Below are 17262 nucleotides of genomic sequence, written 5' to 3'. Positions count from 1 at the left end.
TTTCAGAGTGGTCGCAGTACGTAGTAGATTGGGTTGGGGTCGGCTCCGTGTCCTGGCTTGCATCTCATTACAAAGCTCGTCACCAAATCGTACACGTTTGCGTTGAATAGGAGTAGAAAACACCGGCGGAGCCACCAAGCCTCGTCAGTGGCCAAACAAGCTAGTGTTGGACTAAGTATGGTCAACGTCGATGAAACCCAAAGTCAAGGTTTCAGACCGGGGTGGGTTTCTAATGGGAGAGCGCGTACCAAGGCGCGTGTAACATAAGGGGAAGGTTTCTTATTTTTACTTCACTCAGCTAGCGAAAAGTAATCCCTAAATTTTAAGTTAACCATAGAAAATTGTTTATTTATATATATTTTTTTGAATAAAATGTTTATTTATATTACAACCAAATTTTATTTTATTTTGTTGCACTTTCAAAAACCAAATGGGAGGCACATCAAAAGATACAAGACACATTACAATGCTCTTGTTCCCACTAGTTACTAGTACAGTAGCAAGAAGATCCATGTTAACCCAGCCAGTGCTACTGTTTACTCATTTTCTCAGCAGCTTTTGTTGAAGGCACTGTTCCGAAAACATTGTCCCATAAGGAGGAAGTGATCCCGAATCCCTTATTTTGAATTCTGAAGTGATGGTTCATGTGATATTTCTGTCAAACATAAACGCAGGTATTTATGAAGGCATAGAAATGCAGGAGATACCGTCAAGTATGACAGAAAGAGAGGAGAAGACGGTTTAAGTCGTCTCCAAATTGCTACCTTCAGATCTTGAGTCAATCTTTTAGATGGCTTCCCATGGTGAAGGTAGTAATGAGTGACATCATATGCTACATATCCCAATAAGGTTCCTCCAAACAAAGCCGGAGCAACTGATGGAGGTGATAAAAGCCTAAACATATACCATACCTGGCAGACATATACCATGAAAACAGCAAATGAAATCCATAAGTAGTAAAACAATATGATTTATATACCAAAATAATTTGCAAAAAATAAATCACTCACAATTTGATACCTAGAAGATTTTAAAGAATCATAATGCCGTGTAATTACAATTCTACATCACAATGACGCAATGTCAACATTGCAAACAGCTATTCAGCTGTTTACAATATTGAGAACATGGCAAGGTATCATGGTTCATAAAGAGCAGGGCATAAAATGTTGCTTCCATAAGAAAATATTAACATAACCTCTCAAATTTAGAATCTTTATTAATTATGTGCACATTGTATTCTTAAGCACAACATAGTAAGTTAGTGACCACGTGGTAACTGGTAAGAGTAAGGATGTGAGAGGAAATTGCATACTAGAAGACATAAAATAGCTGTTGCAATCGGAGGAAGAACAAGTCGCAAACCATCCATTGGGTGTTTGTGATGGCAGCCATGGAGAACATAATGTATGGTGTTCCCCCTAAAACAATATCAAAAATTTAGCGCATTATTCTCAAAGAACATCAAAATACGTAAACATGTAAACAAGTACATAAAGAAAAAATAAAATAAAAAAATGATACAGATATAACACAGAGAGAGAGAGAGAGAGAGACTGAACCAGTAGCTTTTGGTTTCAATGTGGAAAAGGAAACGGTGAATTGTATATTCAAGCAATGTCGACACCAAAATGCCAAAAAGAACCATCAGAACTATTTCTGGAAAGGTATGGCCCATCTGTACGGTCTTGGAGATAGAGTAACACACAACTGGAAGCCATATGGTAGGAACTGCCCACCACACAGTGCGGGTAAAGAACTGTTTCAAGTAGTTAATTTGAGTCGAAGTGGAGCTCTACAATAGCACATCCATAAACAGAGTGACTATTAGGCATTAACAAAGGGGCTGCAGGCAGTACCTCCAAAAATTCATTTTCAAAAAATCGAGGGCCTTCAGTGCAGACAATAGGCTGGTGAACCCACTCGTGATATGCCTCTCCAAGATGGCCAACCTGGAAACATATCAAAAGTTAAAAGTTTGTACTAAAACTAATAAGACGCACTAGAGGCAAAACAGAGGGTCAGACAGAGAAAGAGCGAGCTCCTATAAGACTTGTCAAAAAACTAAAGAAAGTTTCAAAGAGAAAAGAAAATGTATGTTTACAACTGCCAGAGAAGGAAAAGGAGGAGCAAACTTCAAGTGGTAATTAAATCCCCCTGGGAAGTGCCAAACAAACACTTTAAGAGAGGAGTAGACGGTCAATCTACAGAATCGGTGTAGAAATTATTCACACAAGGCCAGGTATTACTTAGCACACTATTTCATCTATAATTATGGAAATATAGAGAACGAAACAGAAACACAATATCTGAGAACCTAGAAAAAAAAGGGTTTTCTTTATGAGCTCTGGGATATAGATATGTAGGGATACAAAGTCATGCAGTGAGCAAGACCACTGACCACACACTTTCCCCTAAAATGTACAGAAACATTTGAGAATGTAACCTTACCTGGAATACGAGGGCTTTATTCAAATCAACTTGGAAGTCCCGAGCAACCATCTTGTCACTGCTGAAGCAACAGGCATAAAGGACTGATTAAGACCCCAATTTATATATCACACTAGCAACAATGCCCGCGCTTTGCCGCGGAGAACATGCAGAACCTACTCTCTGAAATTCTATCCCTTTCTTTCACTCTATCAACAACAGAAACACAAAGCTCAGCCAAGAAGAAAGAGAAAAAAAAGAAAACATCCTGTCTATCAACTTCAGAAAACAGATTACGTGAAACCCAAAATTTAGCTAATCACCAAAACCCACTCTTTCAACACCAATCAAATTTGACGAACTGTAAATCCAATAAAACACTCAACAAAGAAACCCTAAATCGAAGAAACACAGACGGAATCATTACATGCAACATCAGAACTGAAATTACCCGCAAATCAGTTGCAAGTAATGTCGCCAGAAATCCTCAAATGCAAATATAAGACCCATTGCGCAATCCTCAACACTATCTACCTCTCGGTGGAGTGAAGCATCATTGACACGATAGCACTGAGCACACCCCAAGTGTCGAAGCAAGAAACAACACACACACTGAGCAACAACCCAGCTGTCGAAGAAAATGGACTTCCCTTCACACTCTCTCTCTCTCTACCTATGTGTGAAGCGAAGAAGAAAGACACGGGAGACAGGTGTCTGATGAAGCAGGGACAAAACCGTCTTTTCCGCCACGACCGGCTCGGCTCGCACCGGCACTCTTCAGATGCATGCTCACCATCATTCCTGAGTTTCCCTAGCCTCCTCCTTTCTAACATCTTTCTTATCAAAAGGACGCTTTTGCCTTGATTCCAGACGATGAATTCCTCCTCTCCTAGTCACTAAGTTTTCTTCATCAACCGCGCGCCATGAGTTAAGAGCAGTGGTGAAACATGTCTCCACTATCGTCGCTAGCTAGTAACTATCACCACCTAGTAGCACCTCCGGATTCAACACTATCACCACCCTAGAACTGTTATAATATTGTTGCCAAGATCACACATCCTGAAAATCCACTTTCCCTTGGTATAGATTCAACAATTGAGTTACTAGGTTGAGATACTCACAACCATAGTCAACAAGTACTTGTCTCACTTCGTTAAAACAGTAGCCAAACTCAACTTCTCCTCATTTATGATTTATCAGTCCTTTCAAAAACAAGACTCTTAACAACCCAACACCTTGGGATGATTCTCTTGTCTAAGCTGTAACACACAACATTGGGATATTTTGCAATCTTCTGGGAATGCCACCCCATCCTGTTCACTAAGAAATCCATTGTTTCCATTATTTTCTTCTCTGACCGGCCTGTTCATACACAGTGGAAAAACATTGCTGCTTGAGTGTGATAGATCTGGGACATTTCATTATTTCCTCAACAATTAATAAGTACTTCTGTTTTTTCAATGGTCCTAACCTTTAGGAGAAACATAAGCCCAAAGAATTACGATTATCAAGAAGCAACAAAAATCCACTAATAAACAAAACTACTATATAATTAATGGCAATCAAAAGATGAAAAATTTCTCATGTGCAACATTCTCTGGTTCTTGAGAACCTTCATCAGATTGATTGTGAATTTCAGGATTTTTTTATTATTATTATTATTTTTAATAATGGGGGAAAGAGAGGATTTTTAGAGCAAAACTAGATAACAAAAAAAATAATAATAATAAAAAAAATTAAAGGGTATGTACTAAGTCAAAAGGTATGTGCATTTCAAATTACTCAAATAAAGAACAAAAATAACAAAGTAAAAAGTTAAAATATCTCCTAGAATGGTCTCAATAAAGATCATGCACGAATGTGTAATTTAAATTTTGACAGTTAAAAATAACAAAGTTTCTGTGTGCTACACCCAAACTATCCTTTTAGAAGTGACAACTATTTTTAATCCCACCTCACTCATCTCCATGTTGTTAGTGTGAATTGAACCCACAGCTTACCGACGGCATGATTGTCTGCGAATCATTGTGATAAACATGTTGCCACCAGAGCTGGAAACAAGCTGTTGGTATCACCAAGATTTTCTGCGCACTTAGATTTCGGCTTCTAACCATTTTTCTTGTAGGTGACCGCTCAGAACCCTGAACTCACGATTTTTAATTGTTGGTTATGAGGCCTGAACTCTCTGTTCTAATTGCATTAGAGAATAACTGAAAAAGTTGCTTGACTGAGATATTTTCTTGCCGAGCATCAGTAAGTGTGTAATATCATGATCTTCTGTCACGATATTATTATTTTCCCCGATCCTGATCACCTGGTCAGTAACTGTTCCCCAATCCCGATCACCTGGTCAGCAATTGACCAGGGATCATTTGCTCATTTACCGTCCGATTAAAATCGGACGGTTGACAGATATTTAGATTTTGGAGGAGGAGATCTGTCAACCGTCCGATTGAAATCGGACGGTAAGTGAGCAAATGATCCCTGGTCAGTTGCTGACCAGGTGATCAAGACTGTTTTCCCTTTTTTTTTTTTTCTTTTTTTTTTTAAACCCCACCTCATTCCCACCCTTGATGGGGCTCGAACTCCTGACCTCTTATATATAAGACCAAAACATTACCACCCCATTAAAAAAAGGATTAATTACAGTTTACCCCCCTGAGATTTGGGGGTGTCATAATTTCACCCCCTCTACTTTCAATTTTGATTTTTTACCCCCCAAACTTTCCAATTTCAATCAGTCGTGTCCAATTTCTCCTATTCCATCCAAATTGGACGTTAACTCTGACTTTTGAGGGCTAAAATGGTCATTTCAAGATAAAAAAATAAAAAAATAAATAAAATAAGAAAACGATTTTTTTTTTTTTTTTTCTGTTTCTTCGTTTTTTTTTTATATATATATTTTTTTTAATTTTGTCTTCAACCTATACACCACAAGTTATAATAGGTTTATAAAAACAAAAAAAAAATACTCTAGGTGGTTGATAGCCACTCGCTGGTCTACGATATTTGTGATATATCTCCGATAAAATGAAGAATTTTAGGATATATCCTCAATAAAGTGAAGAAATATCTGTAAAAAATGATTTTACACTTTATCTGTAAATATATGTATATCCCCAATAAAGTGAAGAAATATCTGTGTAAAATCATTTTTTACAGATATTTATTTACAGATAAAGTGTAAAATTATTTTTTACAGATATTTCTTCATTTTATTGGGGATATATCCTAAAATTCTTCACTTTATCAGAGATATATCACAAATATCGTAGACCAGCAAGTGTGTAAAATCATTTTTTACAGATATTTATTTACAGATAAAGTGTAAAATTATTTTTTACAGATATTTCTTCACTTTATTGGGGATATATCCTAAAATTCTTCACGGTATCGGAGATATATCACAAATATTGTAGACCAGCGAGCCGCTTTCAACCACCCAGAGTATTTTTTTTGTTTTTATAAACCTATTATAACTTGTGGTGTATAGGTTGAAGACAAAATAAAAAAAAATATTAAAAAAAAAACGAAGAAACAGAAAAAGAAAAAAAAAAAGGTTTTTTATTTTATTTTTTATTTTTTATTTTAATTTTTTTATCTTGAAATGACCATTTTAACCCTCAAAAAGTCAAAGTTAACTTCCAATTTAGACAGAATAGGAGAAATTTGACATAACTGATTGAAATTGAAAAGTTTGGGGGGTAAAAAATCAAAATTGAAAGTAGAGGGGGTGAAATGATGACACCCCCAAACCTCAGGGGGGTAAACTGTAGTTAATCCTTAAAAAAAAAAAACAGAATTAATAATGAGAGCCAACTTTTTTTTTAATAACAAAAATTGAAGAAAGAACCCATGGGGTTTGGTCCAGTGGTAGCAAGTTGGTCCTGCATGTTGGGCAAACGCTACAGTGATACTCCTGGTAGTAAGGAGGTCACTAGTTCGATTATCCACATGTGAAAAACATCCTATGGGGAGGGGTCTTACCCATGTTGCTCTCGGCCCCGGAGTGGTAGTCCCACCCGAGCACCATTTTGTAACCAAAAAAAAAAAAATTGAAGAAAGAAAGGGGTAGTACCATAGTACTGATAGTAGTGTCTCTCTCACACATATAAGTATATAACCTGATTTTAATGCCTTGTCGACTTATAGTCCTCATTGTCACACTCACTCGTACTGTTACACTATTCTGGATCAGTAATTTAAAGTTTTAAACCTCTCCTGCATGAAGCTTTGTGTGACTTTTCTTCAGCTCCATTCAAGGACAGACACAGAGACAGAGAGCATTATTCACAACCCTCAACTACTTCTTTGTCATCCTCTCCTTTCCAACCACATATTTGAAGAGCAGAAACAAAAGGGTGGTAATTTAAACTAGATTATTTCTTGTTGGGGTAAAAAGTACTACTTGTTCATAGATGAATCCAACTGCAAAGCTCTACTAAATCGAATATATCTCAAATTCTGCTACCTAGCTTGCTTCCCCCACTGAGTCACTGGTACGATACCTTTCTTAATTTCTTTTCTTCGTTCTTTATTTGGTCTTTGCATCTAAGAATTAGTGCTTGTTTATGCTTGTAAGATATGTTTGGTAAGATAGTGCTCATGTTGATTCTATGTGTTTGGAACTTTGTATTTATACCCCATATGCCAATTTTGGGTCTTTTCTGTGATTGAAATTAGATTCTGGCATTTCAAGGTAGTAATAAGACTAATAAGTGTCATTTTGATATGGGTTTTGTGAATTTTATTGCTGTTAATAAGGAGCCCTTACTAATTAAGGTGTGGAATTAACTGCTGTCTTTGATTGTTTTCTTAATAATTGGCTAATTGCAAATTCTAAGAATGAAGCTGCTTCTGTTTGAATCATTTGTTTCAGCAGATGAGGTTCTAAATGGGTTTTAGATTTTGTTCTTTATTCATTGTCGGCAACAGTATCCTTTTTTTTTTTTTGTGGCAAGAACAGTGTCCTTTTGTGCTATATGCAAGTTTGGTATCTTGTCTTACTCATTGCATTGTTTAAAAGTGCTGAATATATACAAACTCTTTGATCAAGTCTAAAATTAGTAACTTTGAATGATTTCTTACTTTAGCTGGATGGCACATTCATTCTAATGGTGAAAAGAGATGTTTTTTGAAGTATAATCTCCTGGATAATTCGATGTTGCATTTCAAGTCTTGAGAGTGGAGTTTGTTTTGCCTGTCATTGTTTTCATTGTCTACCAATCAAGACTTCCAAGGTGATGATGTTTTTCATTCTGCTATCTGTATGATTTGTTAAGAATACCAAAGCAACAAAACGATTGTGTATCTCACAACAACAGAATGAATATCCACAAGACATGTGCATAAGTGCATTGGTGAGATTCTGCAGTAGAAAATTTAGATGTAGTAGTATATTTATATGGTGGATCACTTATGGTTCCTACTTCCCTTTGTACAGATTTGGCTCACAGCTTGCTGCTGCTAATTGGTGAAGTTATATACAATTTCGTATCAACCATGTTGAAGCAATCACCCAGTAGAAACCAGAGGGTAAAAGGCTTCAAGGTAAAGCATGCTGTTCAGATATCTTTGTTGCTTGCTATTTGCATCTGGCTGGTTTACCAACTCAATCACTCCCATGGTAAAAAAGCACTTGAAGTCAGCTCTGCAGAGAAGATATCAGGAGAGGTGCAAAATGAGCATGGAGTACTAGAACTTGGGAGACGGGGCCTCCGTCCTCATGTGGAAGAAACTTCGATGGATGTTGGAAGGCATAGGGAAAAAGAGGAAGAATCAGAAGAAGAGGCAGATGAGACTAAAGCTGAAGAAAGTGAGGAGGAAGGAAGAGGCGGTGAAGATGAAGTTGACGGGCATGATCAAGAGAAATCCGAGGAAGAATCTGAGGGGGTAGAGGATTTGATTGATGAAGATGATACGGAGAGAGAAGAAGAAAGTGAAGAACAAGAGAGTGAAGAGCAAGGAAATGATTTGGAGGATCAAGTTCAAAATAGAGATACAAGGTATAGCCAAGATGCAAGAGAGGAGCAATACAAGGGTGATGATGCATCCAATGCTGTGAAGCAGAACATCCGCACTATAAGCAACCAAATCGAAATTGGAAGCTTGAGAAGAGTGAAGGAAGAAGAGGTAGACACTGCAGAAAATATTGATTTAGAGAAAGATAATAAAGCCACTGGTGAAACAAAAGGTAATCAGTTTGGTTCTGTCAAGATAGATGGTCAAACAGATGCTGGTTCATCAACCACTACAAGTGAAAACCCAAAAAGGAGCAATGGTTCTCTTTATGGAACAGAGATGCTACTTAAGTTATATTATGATTCAATCTAACTTCTAGCCAAAGGCACTCATACTTGGAGAATTTTTAGAGGCAGCTATATATATGAATCCCCTAGGCCAGTTATATGCAATATTCAGGTTCCACCACTCCTAATTTAGATGCAGCCAACCTAGGAATAGTATCTACTGAAAATATTGTACCAGAAGCAATTGGAAAGCACTGGTAATGGTAACAACAATGCAGTTGCTAATAGGAAATCTAATGCGTATGGTAGGGTGGAGAGTGCACAAGGAAGATGATGAAACTGTTCGGATTCTTCATTCTACAAGAAGATGGATATGATCAGCCAATCTTGGGAGACTCAAGAATGGCAGACCCAAAATAAACTAGGTTGAAGATGCCAGCTGAGTGCTTGTTACTGGTGCACTGCTGAGTTTCACCTTGGATATTCCCTTTTCATAGCATAAATGAGGGTAAGGTAGATGAACAATTGTACGTATACATGTTTTTCCACTAAGCTTGGATGACTATTTATATTTTCTTGGTCTGAAGTTCTTATGATATAAAGCCATGCATATGGCAGTAAAATAAGCAAATTAAAAGTTCTAAATTTGTACTTAACTGGAATCTATTAATAAATATAATTTGTAAAGTATCAATTTGATGCTCAGTCATATGGGAACTTTGTTAGTCTCTGCTTGAAGGTATCTATGCAACTTCTCTAAATTTCTTTTTTTCCCTTTCACAGCTTTATTCAACTAAGCTTGAGAAGTTGCATACTGGATTCTAAATTACTGAAGCCAATTCTTTTTCCTTCGGCTCACTTTCATCTGCTTTAAATTTCGTTTTTTCCTTTGTTCAAGGTTATAGGCTTATTATTAGAGATTTTCTATGGGGCAGATGACAAGGCAACAATCCACCATTGTCATTTGGGGTTCCGTTTGCAAGACAACGATTTTAGGTGGTTTGGTTTTGAAGAAGACTTATTTAACTAATCAAGCTCTTTTAGCTAAACCAGGGTGGAAGCTTGTTCAAAGGGAGAATGGTCAATGGTTTTAAGTTCAAAATGGGAAGTACCTGAAAAATTATTACAAGATTGATCTTATAGGAGAATTTCGATGATTAGCTCAAGCATTTGGAAAGAAACTCTCTTTGGTTGAAGGCTACTTCCTAGTGGCAATGGGATTTCATTTGGAATCTTCAGCTTCTCTCAAAAATTAGAACATTTAATCTGATTAGTACTTTCAAAAAAATCTGATTAGTTTTTTTTTTGAAGTTGCCCACGGGGCGATAATTTTTTATTTTTTTTTGAGAGAAAGGAGGTCATAACTTTATTGAACTTTTGAAAATTACATGGAAATAGCTTCAGCTGCTAATGCAACTAGTAAAAAAGAAGGAGAAGAAAAATAAAAGAACTCGTGCAACTCAGTGCAAGCTCTTGTTGCCATAAGGTGTGCAACCTTATTTGCATTTCTGTTAATATGAACCAACTTCATATTGGATTGACTTTCCAACACCAGTCCAAGATCCTCATATAGCCTACCCAAGACAGAGGTATTAATTCCAACCATCATAGACAATTGCCTCTGCATGATTTGACAATCTGTTTCCAAGAAAGCTGGAACGAAATTATTATCAACTGCAAATTGGCCTGCCATAGAACAAGCTAACACTTCTGCATGTTCAGGAGACAAAAGGCCAAACAGCGGTCGACCTCCCCCAGCAAGCATCAAACCCTGATGATCCCTAATAACAAAACCAATGCCTCCATTCTTTGTTATGTGATTAAAAGACCCGTCGATATTGATCTTACACCATCCCTCAGGTGGATCGGAGCAGACCAACGCTCGACCCTTACTGTACGTACAACCCCCATCTTCATGTTGTAAAATCTGAAGGCACTCAACCTAGTCAAGCACTTGATTAACACATCACTAGCAGGCAGACTTTTATTTTCCCAAACTCTACAATTTCGTTCCTTCCATACTCCCCAAAGCAGATAGACCAAGTCGCCCAAGTCCTTCAAAGCTAGCTCAAAAACGCAATAACTGAACCAATCTAATAATGTGGAATTGGCAATACGAGGACTAAAACACACCTGAGTCAAAACTCCATTAGATTGCAGCAGTTGCTTAGTGTAAGGGCAATCTCTACAGATATGCAATGTTGTCTCCAAAGCAGAAGAGCACAGTACACAAACTTGGGAGTCCAGTTCTACCCTTTTCGATGCTAGCCTCTCCATTGAGGGTAGTATATTATGACAAACTCTCCAGATATGCACCTTGGCAGAGTTAGGTATAGTAATTTTCCATAACTTTTTCCAAAAATTCACACCAACAGACAATTGGAATGGGCTTCTAGAATTAGAAGACGAGAAATCAAACCTGTAAGCTATTTTCACAGTAAACTTGCCATCTTTCTCCAACTGCCACACAACTCTAACTGGAACAACCCTTCTACTCAAAGGGAGACGCAAAATAGCTTCTGCCTCAGCTAAAGGAAACAGACGTCTAATCAAGGGAACATTCCATAGCCTTGTATTAGTAATGAGATCTCGGACCTGTCCAACCTCTTCAATTGCACCATTGTTCCCCAAAGGTTTAAACTCTGGCACCCCTGGCAGCCAACAGTCAGCCCATATATTAGTGGTATTTCCATCACCAATCTGCCAATAAGAACCTTGCCGTAACAGTTCTCTTGTGGAAAATAAGCTTCTCCATGAAAAGGAAGGGGTCGCATGAGGAGTAGCCAACCAAAAAGAAGTATCCGGAAAATATTTGGCCTTGAAAATTCGAGCAACCAAACAATTAGGATTGTTCACCACACGCCAAGCCTGTTTGGCCAGCATTGCAGAATTAAAATTGGACAAACTTCGGAAGCCTAACCCTCATTCTTCCTTAGGATTACACAGTGCCTTCCAAGTTTTCCAATGAATCTTCCTCTTATCAAGAGAGCTTCCCCACCAAAACCGAGCACACATCTGTTCTAAGTCATCACAAAAATTCTTGGTTAATTGAAAAACACTCATCGCATGAGTAGGCAGCGCCTGAGCCACAACCTTGATGAGTATATCATTTCCAGCTCCACTCAACAATTTACCTTGCCAATTAGCTAGTCTTTTTGCCAAGTTATCCTTAATATATTGAAAAGTAGAAGTTTTCTTCCTCCCAACATAAGTTGGCAGCCCCAAGTACTTCTCGTGAGACTTCACCTCCTCAACCCCCAGAAGGATAGATATTTCTTCCTTCATGTAGTCAGAAACGTTCTTACTAAAAACCACCGAACTCTTGTCAAAATTAACCAGCTGACCAGAAACCCTGCCATAAGTCTCAATGACATCTTGAATTTGATAACAATCATCTAAGGATGCATTTTCATAGAGCATGCTATCATCCGCAAAAAGTAAATGATTAACAGCAGGAGCACCATCACATACCTCAATCCCAGGCAGAAAACCGAGCTCCTGTTTTTGTTGAAGCAAAGTGGAAAAACCTTCAGCCCCAAGCAAAAATAAGTAAGGTGATAAAGGATCACCCTGCCTCAACCCTCTACTAGGAACAAGAAGTCCCCGAGGTTTACCTCTCACCAAAAAAGAATATCTCACAGAGCATACACACTGCATCACCATGTCAATCCAACTGAAAGCGAATCCAAATCTCCCCATGACCTTTCTAAGGAAAAGCCATTCCATTCGATCATATGCCTTGCTAAGATCGAGCTTCAAAGCCATAACACCCTCACTGCCTCCCCTTTTGTTGTGCACATAATGGGCCACTTCATTAGCCACAAGGATATTATCCGTGATCAATCGTCCCGGTACAAAGGCACTTTGGAAAGGAGAAATTAAAGTTGGCAAAATCACCTTCAATCTGTTAGCAATAACTTTCGAACAAATCTTGTAAATAACGTTGCATAAGGCAATAGGCCTCAACTCTGACACATATTCCGGATTAGGCACCTTGGGGATGAGACATATATGAGTAAAATTAATTTGCTTCAGTAGCTGACCTGAATGCACAAAGTTTTGAACTGCTTCAGTAACTTCCATTCCAATCGTTTCCCAATAGTGCTGGAAAAATAGAGGAGGCATCCCATCAGGACCCGGAGACTTGGTACGATACATTTGGAATAGAGCAGATTTTACTTCCTCATAAGAGTATTGAGCACACAATTGCTCGTTCATTGCTGGAGTAACACATGGTTGAAAAGCATTTAGAGTTGTCTCCATAGCTTCCACATCTATATCCGAGGCAGTAAACATAGAGTCAAAGTAATCTGTTATCACTTTCTCCATCCCCTCGTCGTCTTCACACCATTCACCGTCTGCATTATACAGACCACAGATGGTATTCTTCCTTCTTCTGTTAGCCGTTTTCCGGTGAAAAAAACCGGTATTCCGGTCCCCTTCTTTTAGCCAAGCCACTTTAGATCTCTGCTGCCAAAAACTCTCTTCATGGGCAAGGAGAGTTTGTAGCCGTGTGAACAGCTGCTTTTTCTCCAACTGTACCGCTTCAGATAGCTGTACATCAAGCAGCTCTTTGAGTCTTTGATAGGAGCATTTTAATGTGGTATTTTAATAGTTAATTCCTCACATTTTGCTTAGTTAATTCCTTAACGAATCGATTTTTAACTCAATTTCTATTTTCTTAGGTACATTGGAGTAAATGATGGTGAAATGAGCATTAGGTCCACACTTACCTATAAATGATGGAGAAAAATGGAAATGTACTAAAAGGTCAATTTTACACATTTTCCTACTCCGGCTAGGAGAAACCAAGCCAAGCAAGGAAGAAGGAGCGGCCGCCTGACCAAATGAACTCCAAATGAGCTGAAACTTTCCAGATCCATTCTAGACATCCTAAGGATCGTTTCTTATGAAGAGTGCCAGAGCTAGAATTGAGCGGAAGGCCTTCAAACAGTCAGCCCAATTTCCTGCAGAAGCAAAACTGGAAAACTGGACCTGTAAGAGGTCCAGCAGCATTTTCGGCCCAACCACATGGAATAAAAATCTGAAATTTTACCAGGGTGATCTACACTCATAATGGAACATTTTTTATGAAGAGGTCATAGTGAAATTGGGAATGCTTGTTGGAGAAATAATTGAAGGAATAAAGGGGCAGAAACTGATCTAAAAACAGCTCAACACCACATGTTCAAGTTTCCTACCCACATGAAGAAAGCTAGATGCTTTTCTCTTTTTCCTTGGATATATTTTTCTGCTCCAATAGATCATCATCACTTCCATACTTCTACACCTTCATGCCTTGCTTTCATTTCATCATTACTCCATCTTTTCCATATTTTACAAACCACTTTCATTATTTTTCTTCCATTTATCATTTCACTCTTCTTTTTCTTCCCTATATAAACACCTTCTCCTCTCACTCTAAACACAATTCCTTCATCCATTTCATCTTCTTTGTCTCTCCATTTCCATTCCATTTTTCTCTCCATTCTCTAGTTGCAAAATTCTGCGTTTTCAAGTAAGAAGAAGAAGAAGAAGAAGGAGCCGGGAATATCATATCCTCCATCGTCCACCTTGAAGGCTTGCTTCCAAGATTCAAGATTTCAACGTTTCAAGCACTCCATCTCCATCTCCAACTCACGGTGTAATTCATTCTTTTTCCTTATTTAATTTCGTAGGAATTTGTTTCTAGTTAACAATAACATTAAGGGCAAAGTTTAAGCCCAATTTCTATGATTGAATAAAAATTGTGATTTCTTTATGTTGATTTTTATGTTGCTTATGTGAGATTGCTTAATTGATTTTGGATTATGGAAAACTTTTATATGTATGTGTTCTTTGATGGCCAACTTAGGATATATGCATGTAATTGGTGCTAGATTTAAGTAGTAAAGGCTTTGGACAAAAGTCGAAATCAATTAAGGAGGATTGCAAATAGATGGACTTTTTCATACTAGGTTGTGCACTTTGGTTGACATCCTTTCTTTGTTCTTCATGCATTGAATGTGTTCTTGATTAGCTAGTTTTCTAGACTATGATTGCATGTTCAATAGGTTTAATTTAGGTGCTTTCACTTAGATTAAATATTCAAGGAAAGTAAAATATGGGAAATCATTTGCTTCGAATGTTTCACATGGTCAACTTATTTCTCATGACATAGATAATCAACTATAAGAATTGTAATTGGATTTCATTCATATGATTGTAGTTTTGATCTTTGTTTCTTGTGTTCCACCCTTGTATATGTGTTTTTACACTTTCTTTATTTCATTTAATTTTAATTCCAATTCTATAATCTCAAAACCCCCCTTTTTATATTAACTTGTATATATTTTTATTCTTTATTTTATTTTTGTACATAATACTTTTTACTTTATTATTTTAATTCTTTATTTGTTTTTTTTGACAATGACAGGTGTACCCTCAATCCCCGGAATAGAACGATCCCTATTTGCTTATACTACTAACGATGTTTTCAGGGTTAAATTATGCGCTTGCTTTGAGCGTATCAGTCTTGCTCTAATCCCAAGCATTTGTTGCTGCCTTCCTTTGAAGGCCTGTTTTTGCCATTTTTCCAACTCCAAACGTTTTCGTGTGAGCTTCTTAGTAATTTGAAACATCGATGAGCCAACAATGTCAGTGCACCAAGCCTCTTTTACCACCCCATCACACTCTCCATGTTATAGCCAGTAAGCCTCAAACTTAAAGCGACGGTGATGTCGCTGTTTTGGCAAAGGAGCTGTACTGGCTTGTAACAGAATCGGAACATGGTCCGAGTCGCTTGGTGGTAAATGCTTTAGACGAGCATAACTGAAAATGTCACACCAAGAAGGCGTGCAGACTACTCTGTCCAATCTAAGCTGCGTCTCCGAATTCCACCAAGTAGATTGAGGGCCAGAAAATCCTAAGTCCAACAAGTCACCATAGCCTAGGGCATCCCGGAACCCGCGCATTTGCTGTTCTGATCGGACTGGCCCCTCAAGTTTCTCACTGCTGTTGAGGATTTCATTAAAGTCCCCAATGACAGCCCAAGGTAATGAGTCAAGGTCCCTCAAGTCCCTTAGCAATTGCCATGATCGATCCCTATCTGCAGTGCGCGAATAGCCGTAGAAACCCGTCAACCTCCAATTAGGGTTTCCGGCTCCACAATCAATGATAAGGTCAATATGATGTGCAGAAAACGTACCAGCAGTTGTCTTCACTTCGTCACTCCAGAACATTCCCAATCCTCTCGACTGTCCATCACTTAACACCTCACAAGAATTAGGAAACCCTAATGCGGCTTGAAGTGCCTTGAAGTCATTCAAACAATTGATCTTGGTTTCAAAGGAAAATAATTTGGGGACGATTCTGATTGATCAGATCCTTCAACGCCCTTGTTGTCGTGTCATTGTAGATCCCTCTGCAATTCCAACTAAGAATCTCCACATCCATGGCAGGAGAGAATTTTGCTTCCTAGAAATCTAGAAAGTAAACCCTAGCAGAGCAATACTAGGTCAGAAATCTAGAAAGTAAACCCTAACAAATAATTTTTTTTCCACGGGGCGATAATATCATTCAACTCAAGCCAGAATAGTAGTAATGCATGGTATAAACTCTTAACAAATGTGCAGCGTGTGAAAAGCATCTAATTAATGATGGTAGATATACTAGATGTAATGCTATGCCCGAAGGTGTGGCTTATACGTTTCTCATTCTTTTCGTGCAATATTATGCCTATAGTTTTTCTCATGTATGCTAATTTACTTCACGGTTTTTTAATTTTATTATTGTTATTTTTTTAGAAGAATGTCAAACATTATATTCAATAAGCAAAAATATAATAACAGTGATCCGAATTTATGGACTGTCAAAGAAAGACACCGCTAAATGAGTAAATATATTACCAACCCAGCCACCTATTGAATGAAGCTCAAGAGAGAGTAAATTAGTAAGACACTGACAAAATAGCAAAATAACTTAATTGCCTACATAATTTTTCTCCATGACTTTTCAATTTTGATGAATTGCACCCTAAGTTTTCTAATTTTTGTCAAGGTACTTCTAACTTACATCTCACTTATTTTTAAACAATTTCTTACCACTTAGATAGTTGGACTAAACCCAAATGGTAGAATTTTTTAATTCTAAACACTTTTTATTACCTCCATAGTCCAAAACATAATTATTCCCCCTCCAACATTGTAACCCAATTTAGGGAGCGGGTTATTTAAGCAAAAGAAACCGGAAATCTTCCTGAAAAGTCAAGGAGATAAACAAAAAGTTATGACTTATGAGTAGTTGTTACTTCTAAGGAACCAAAGTTATGGGGTTCTACTCTCATTTTCTTTCTTGATCATTAACAAAAATAACACTACCCAAGTGGAGGCGGTAAAACAGCACCATGTCTCCAGGTCCGTAAGAAAAGTCCATAATCGATTCTCAAAGTTGATCATTGCTTTCGGTGAATAGTGCAGTTTCTTAATTTCGAGAAGTGTTGGATCCACTGAACATGTAGCTACCAAAGTTAAGTATTGGTCCATATATTTATATATTTCCACATTCATGAATCATGAACAGTATCAAGTATGAATGAGAAGATATA

General features: G+C 37.7%; 2 protein-coding genes and 1 long non-coding RNA gene across 5 annotated transcripts in view; 2 read left to right on the top strand and 1 right to left on the bottom strand.

Annotated features, from left to right (window-relative positions):
* Window positions 1-327: 327 nt before the first annotated feature.
* Window positions 328-2504, bottom strand: LOC133741981 (dihydroceramide fatty acyl 2-hydroxylase FAH2-like). The gene is made up of 6 exons (XM_062169685.1): window positions 2452-2504; window positions 1860-1952; window positions 1563-1759; window positions 1316-1421; window positions 765-911; window positions 328-655 (listed from the first exon to the last, which is right to left on the bottom strand). The coding sequence occupies exons 1-6, from the start codon at window positions 2500-2502 to the stop codon at window positions 530-532; spliced, it is 720 nt and encodes a 239-aa protein (XP_062025669.1). The 5' UTR covers window positions 2503-2504; the 3' UTR covers window positions 328-529.
* Window positions 2505-6675: 4171 nt separating this feature from the next.
* On the top strand, window positions 6676-9387 carry LOC133741978 (uncharacterized). 3 transcript variants are annotated; one of them, XM_062169681.1, is made up of 3 exons: window positions 6676-6929; window positions 7524-7670; window positions 7874-9387. In XM_062169681.1, the coding sequence occupies exon 3, from the start codon at window positions 7933-7935 to the stop codon at window positions 8761-8763; it is 831 nt and encodes a 276-aa protein (XP_062025665.1). In that variant the 5' UTR covers window positions 6676-6929; window positions 7524-7670; window positions 7874-7932; the 3' UTR covers window positions 8764-9387. The 3 variants fall into 3 exon arrangements, with proteins under 3 accessions (XP_062025665.1, XP_062025664.1, XP_062025666.1); XM_062169680.1 differs by lacking the exon at window positions 7524-7670 and having other exon boundaries at window positions 6677-6929; XM_062169682.1 differs by lacking the exon at window positions 6676-6929 and having other exon boundaries at window positions 7656-7790.
* Window positions 9388-13263: 3876 nt separating this feature from the next.
* LOC133741984 (uncharacterized) overlaps window positions 13264-17262 on the top strand; it is a 78724-nt gene continuing 74725 nt past the window's right edge. The window contains exons 1-2 of the long non-coding RNA XR_009862291.1: window positions 13264-14322; window positions 15094-15189. This is a non-coding gene — a long non-coding RNA (uncharacterized LOC133741984). The remainder of the gene's footprint in view (window positions 14323-15093; window positions 15190-17262) is intronic.

Source organism: Rosa rugosa, chromosome 4, assembly GCF_958449725.1.
Source record: "Rosa rugosa chromosome 4, drRosRugo1.1, whole genome shotgun sequence".
In the NCBI taxonomy this organism is placed as follows: Eukaryota; Viridiplantae; Streptophyta; class Magnoliopsida; order Rosales; family Rosaceae; genus Rosa; species Rosa rugosa.
This window is presented reverse-complemented; position numbering and strand designations above follow the sequence as displayed.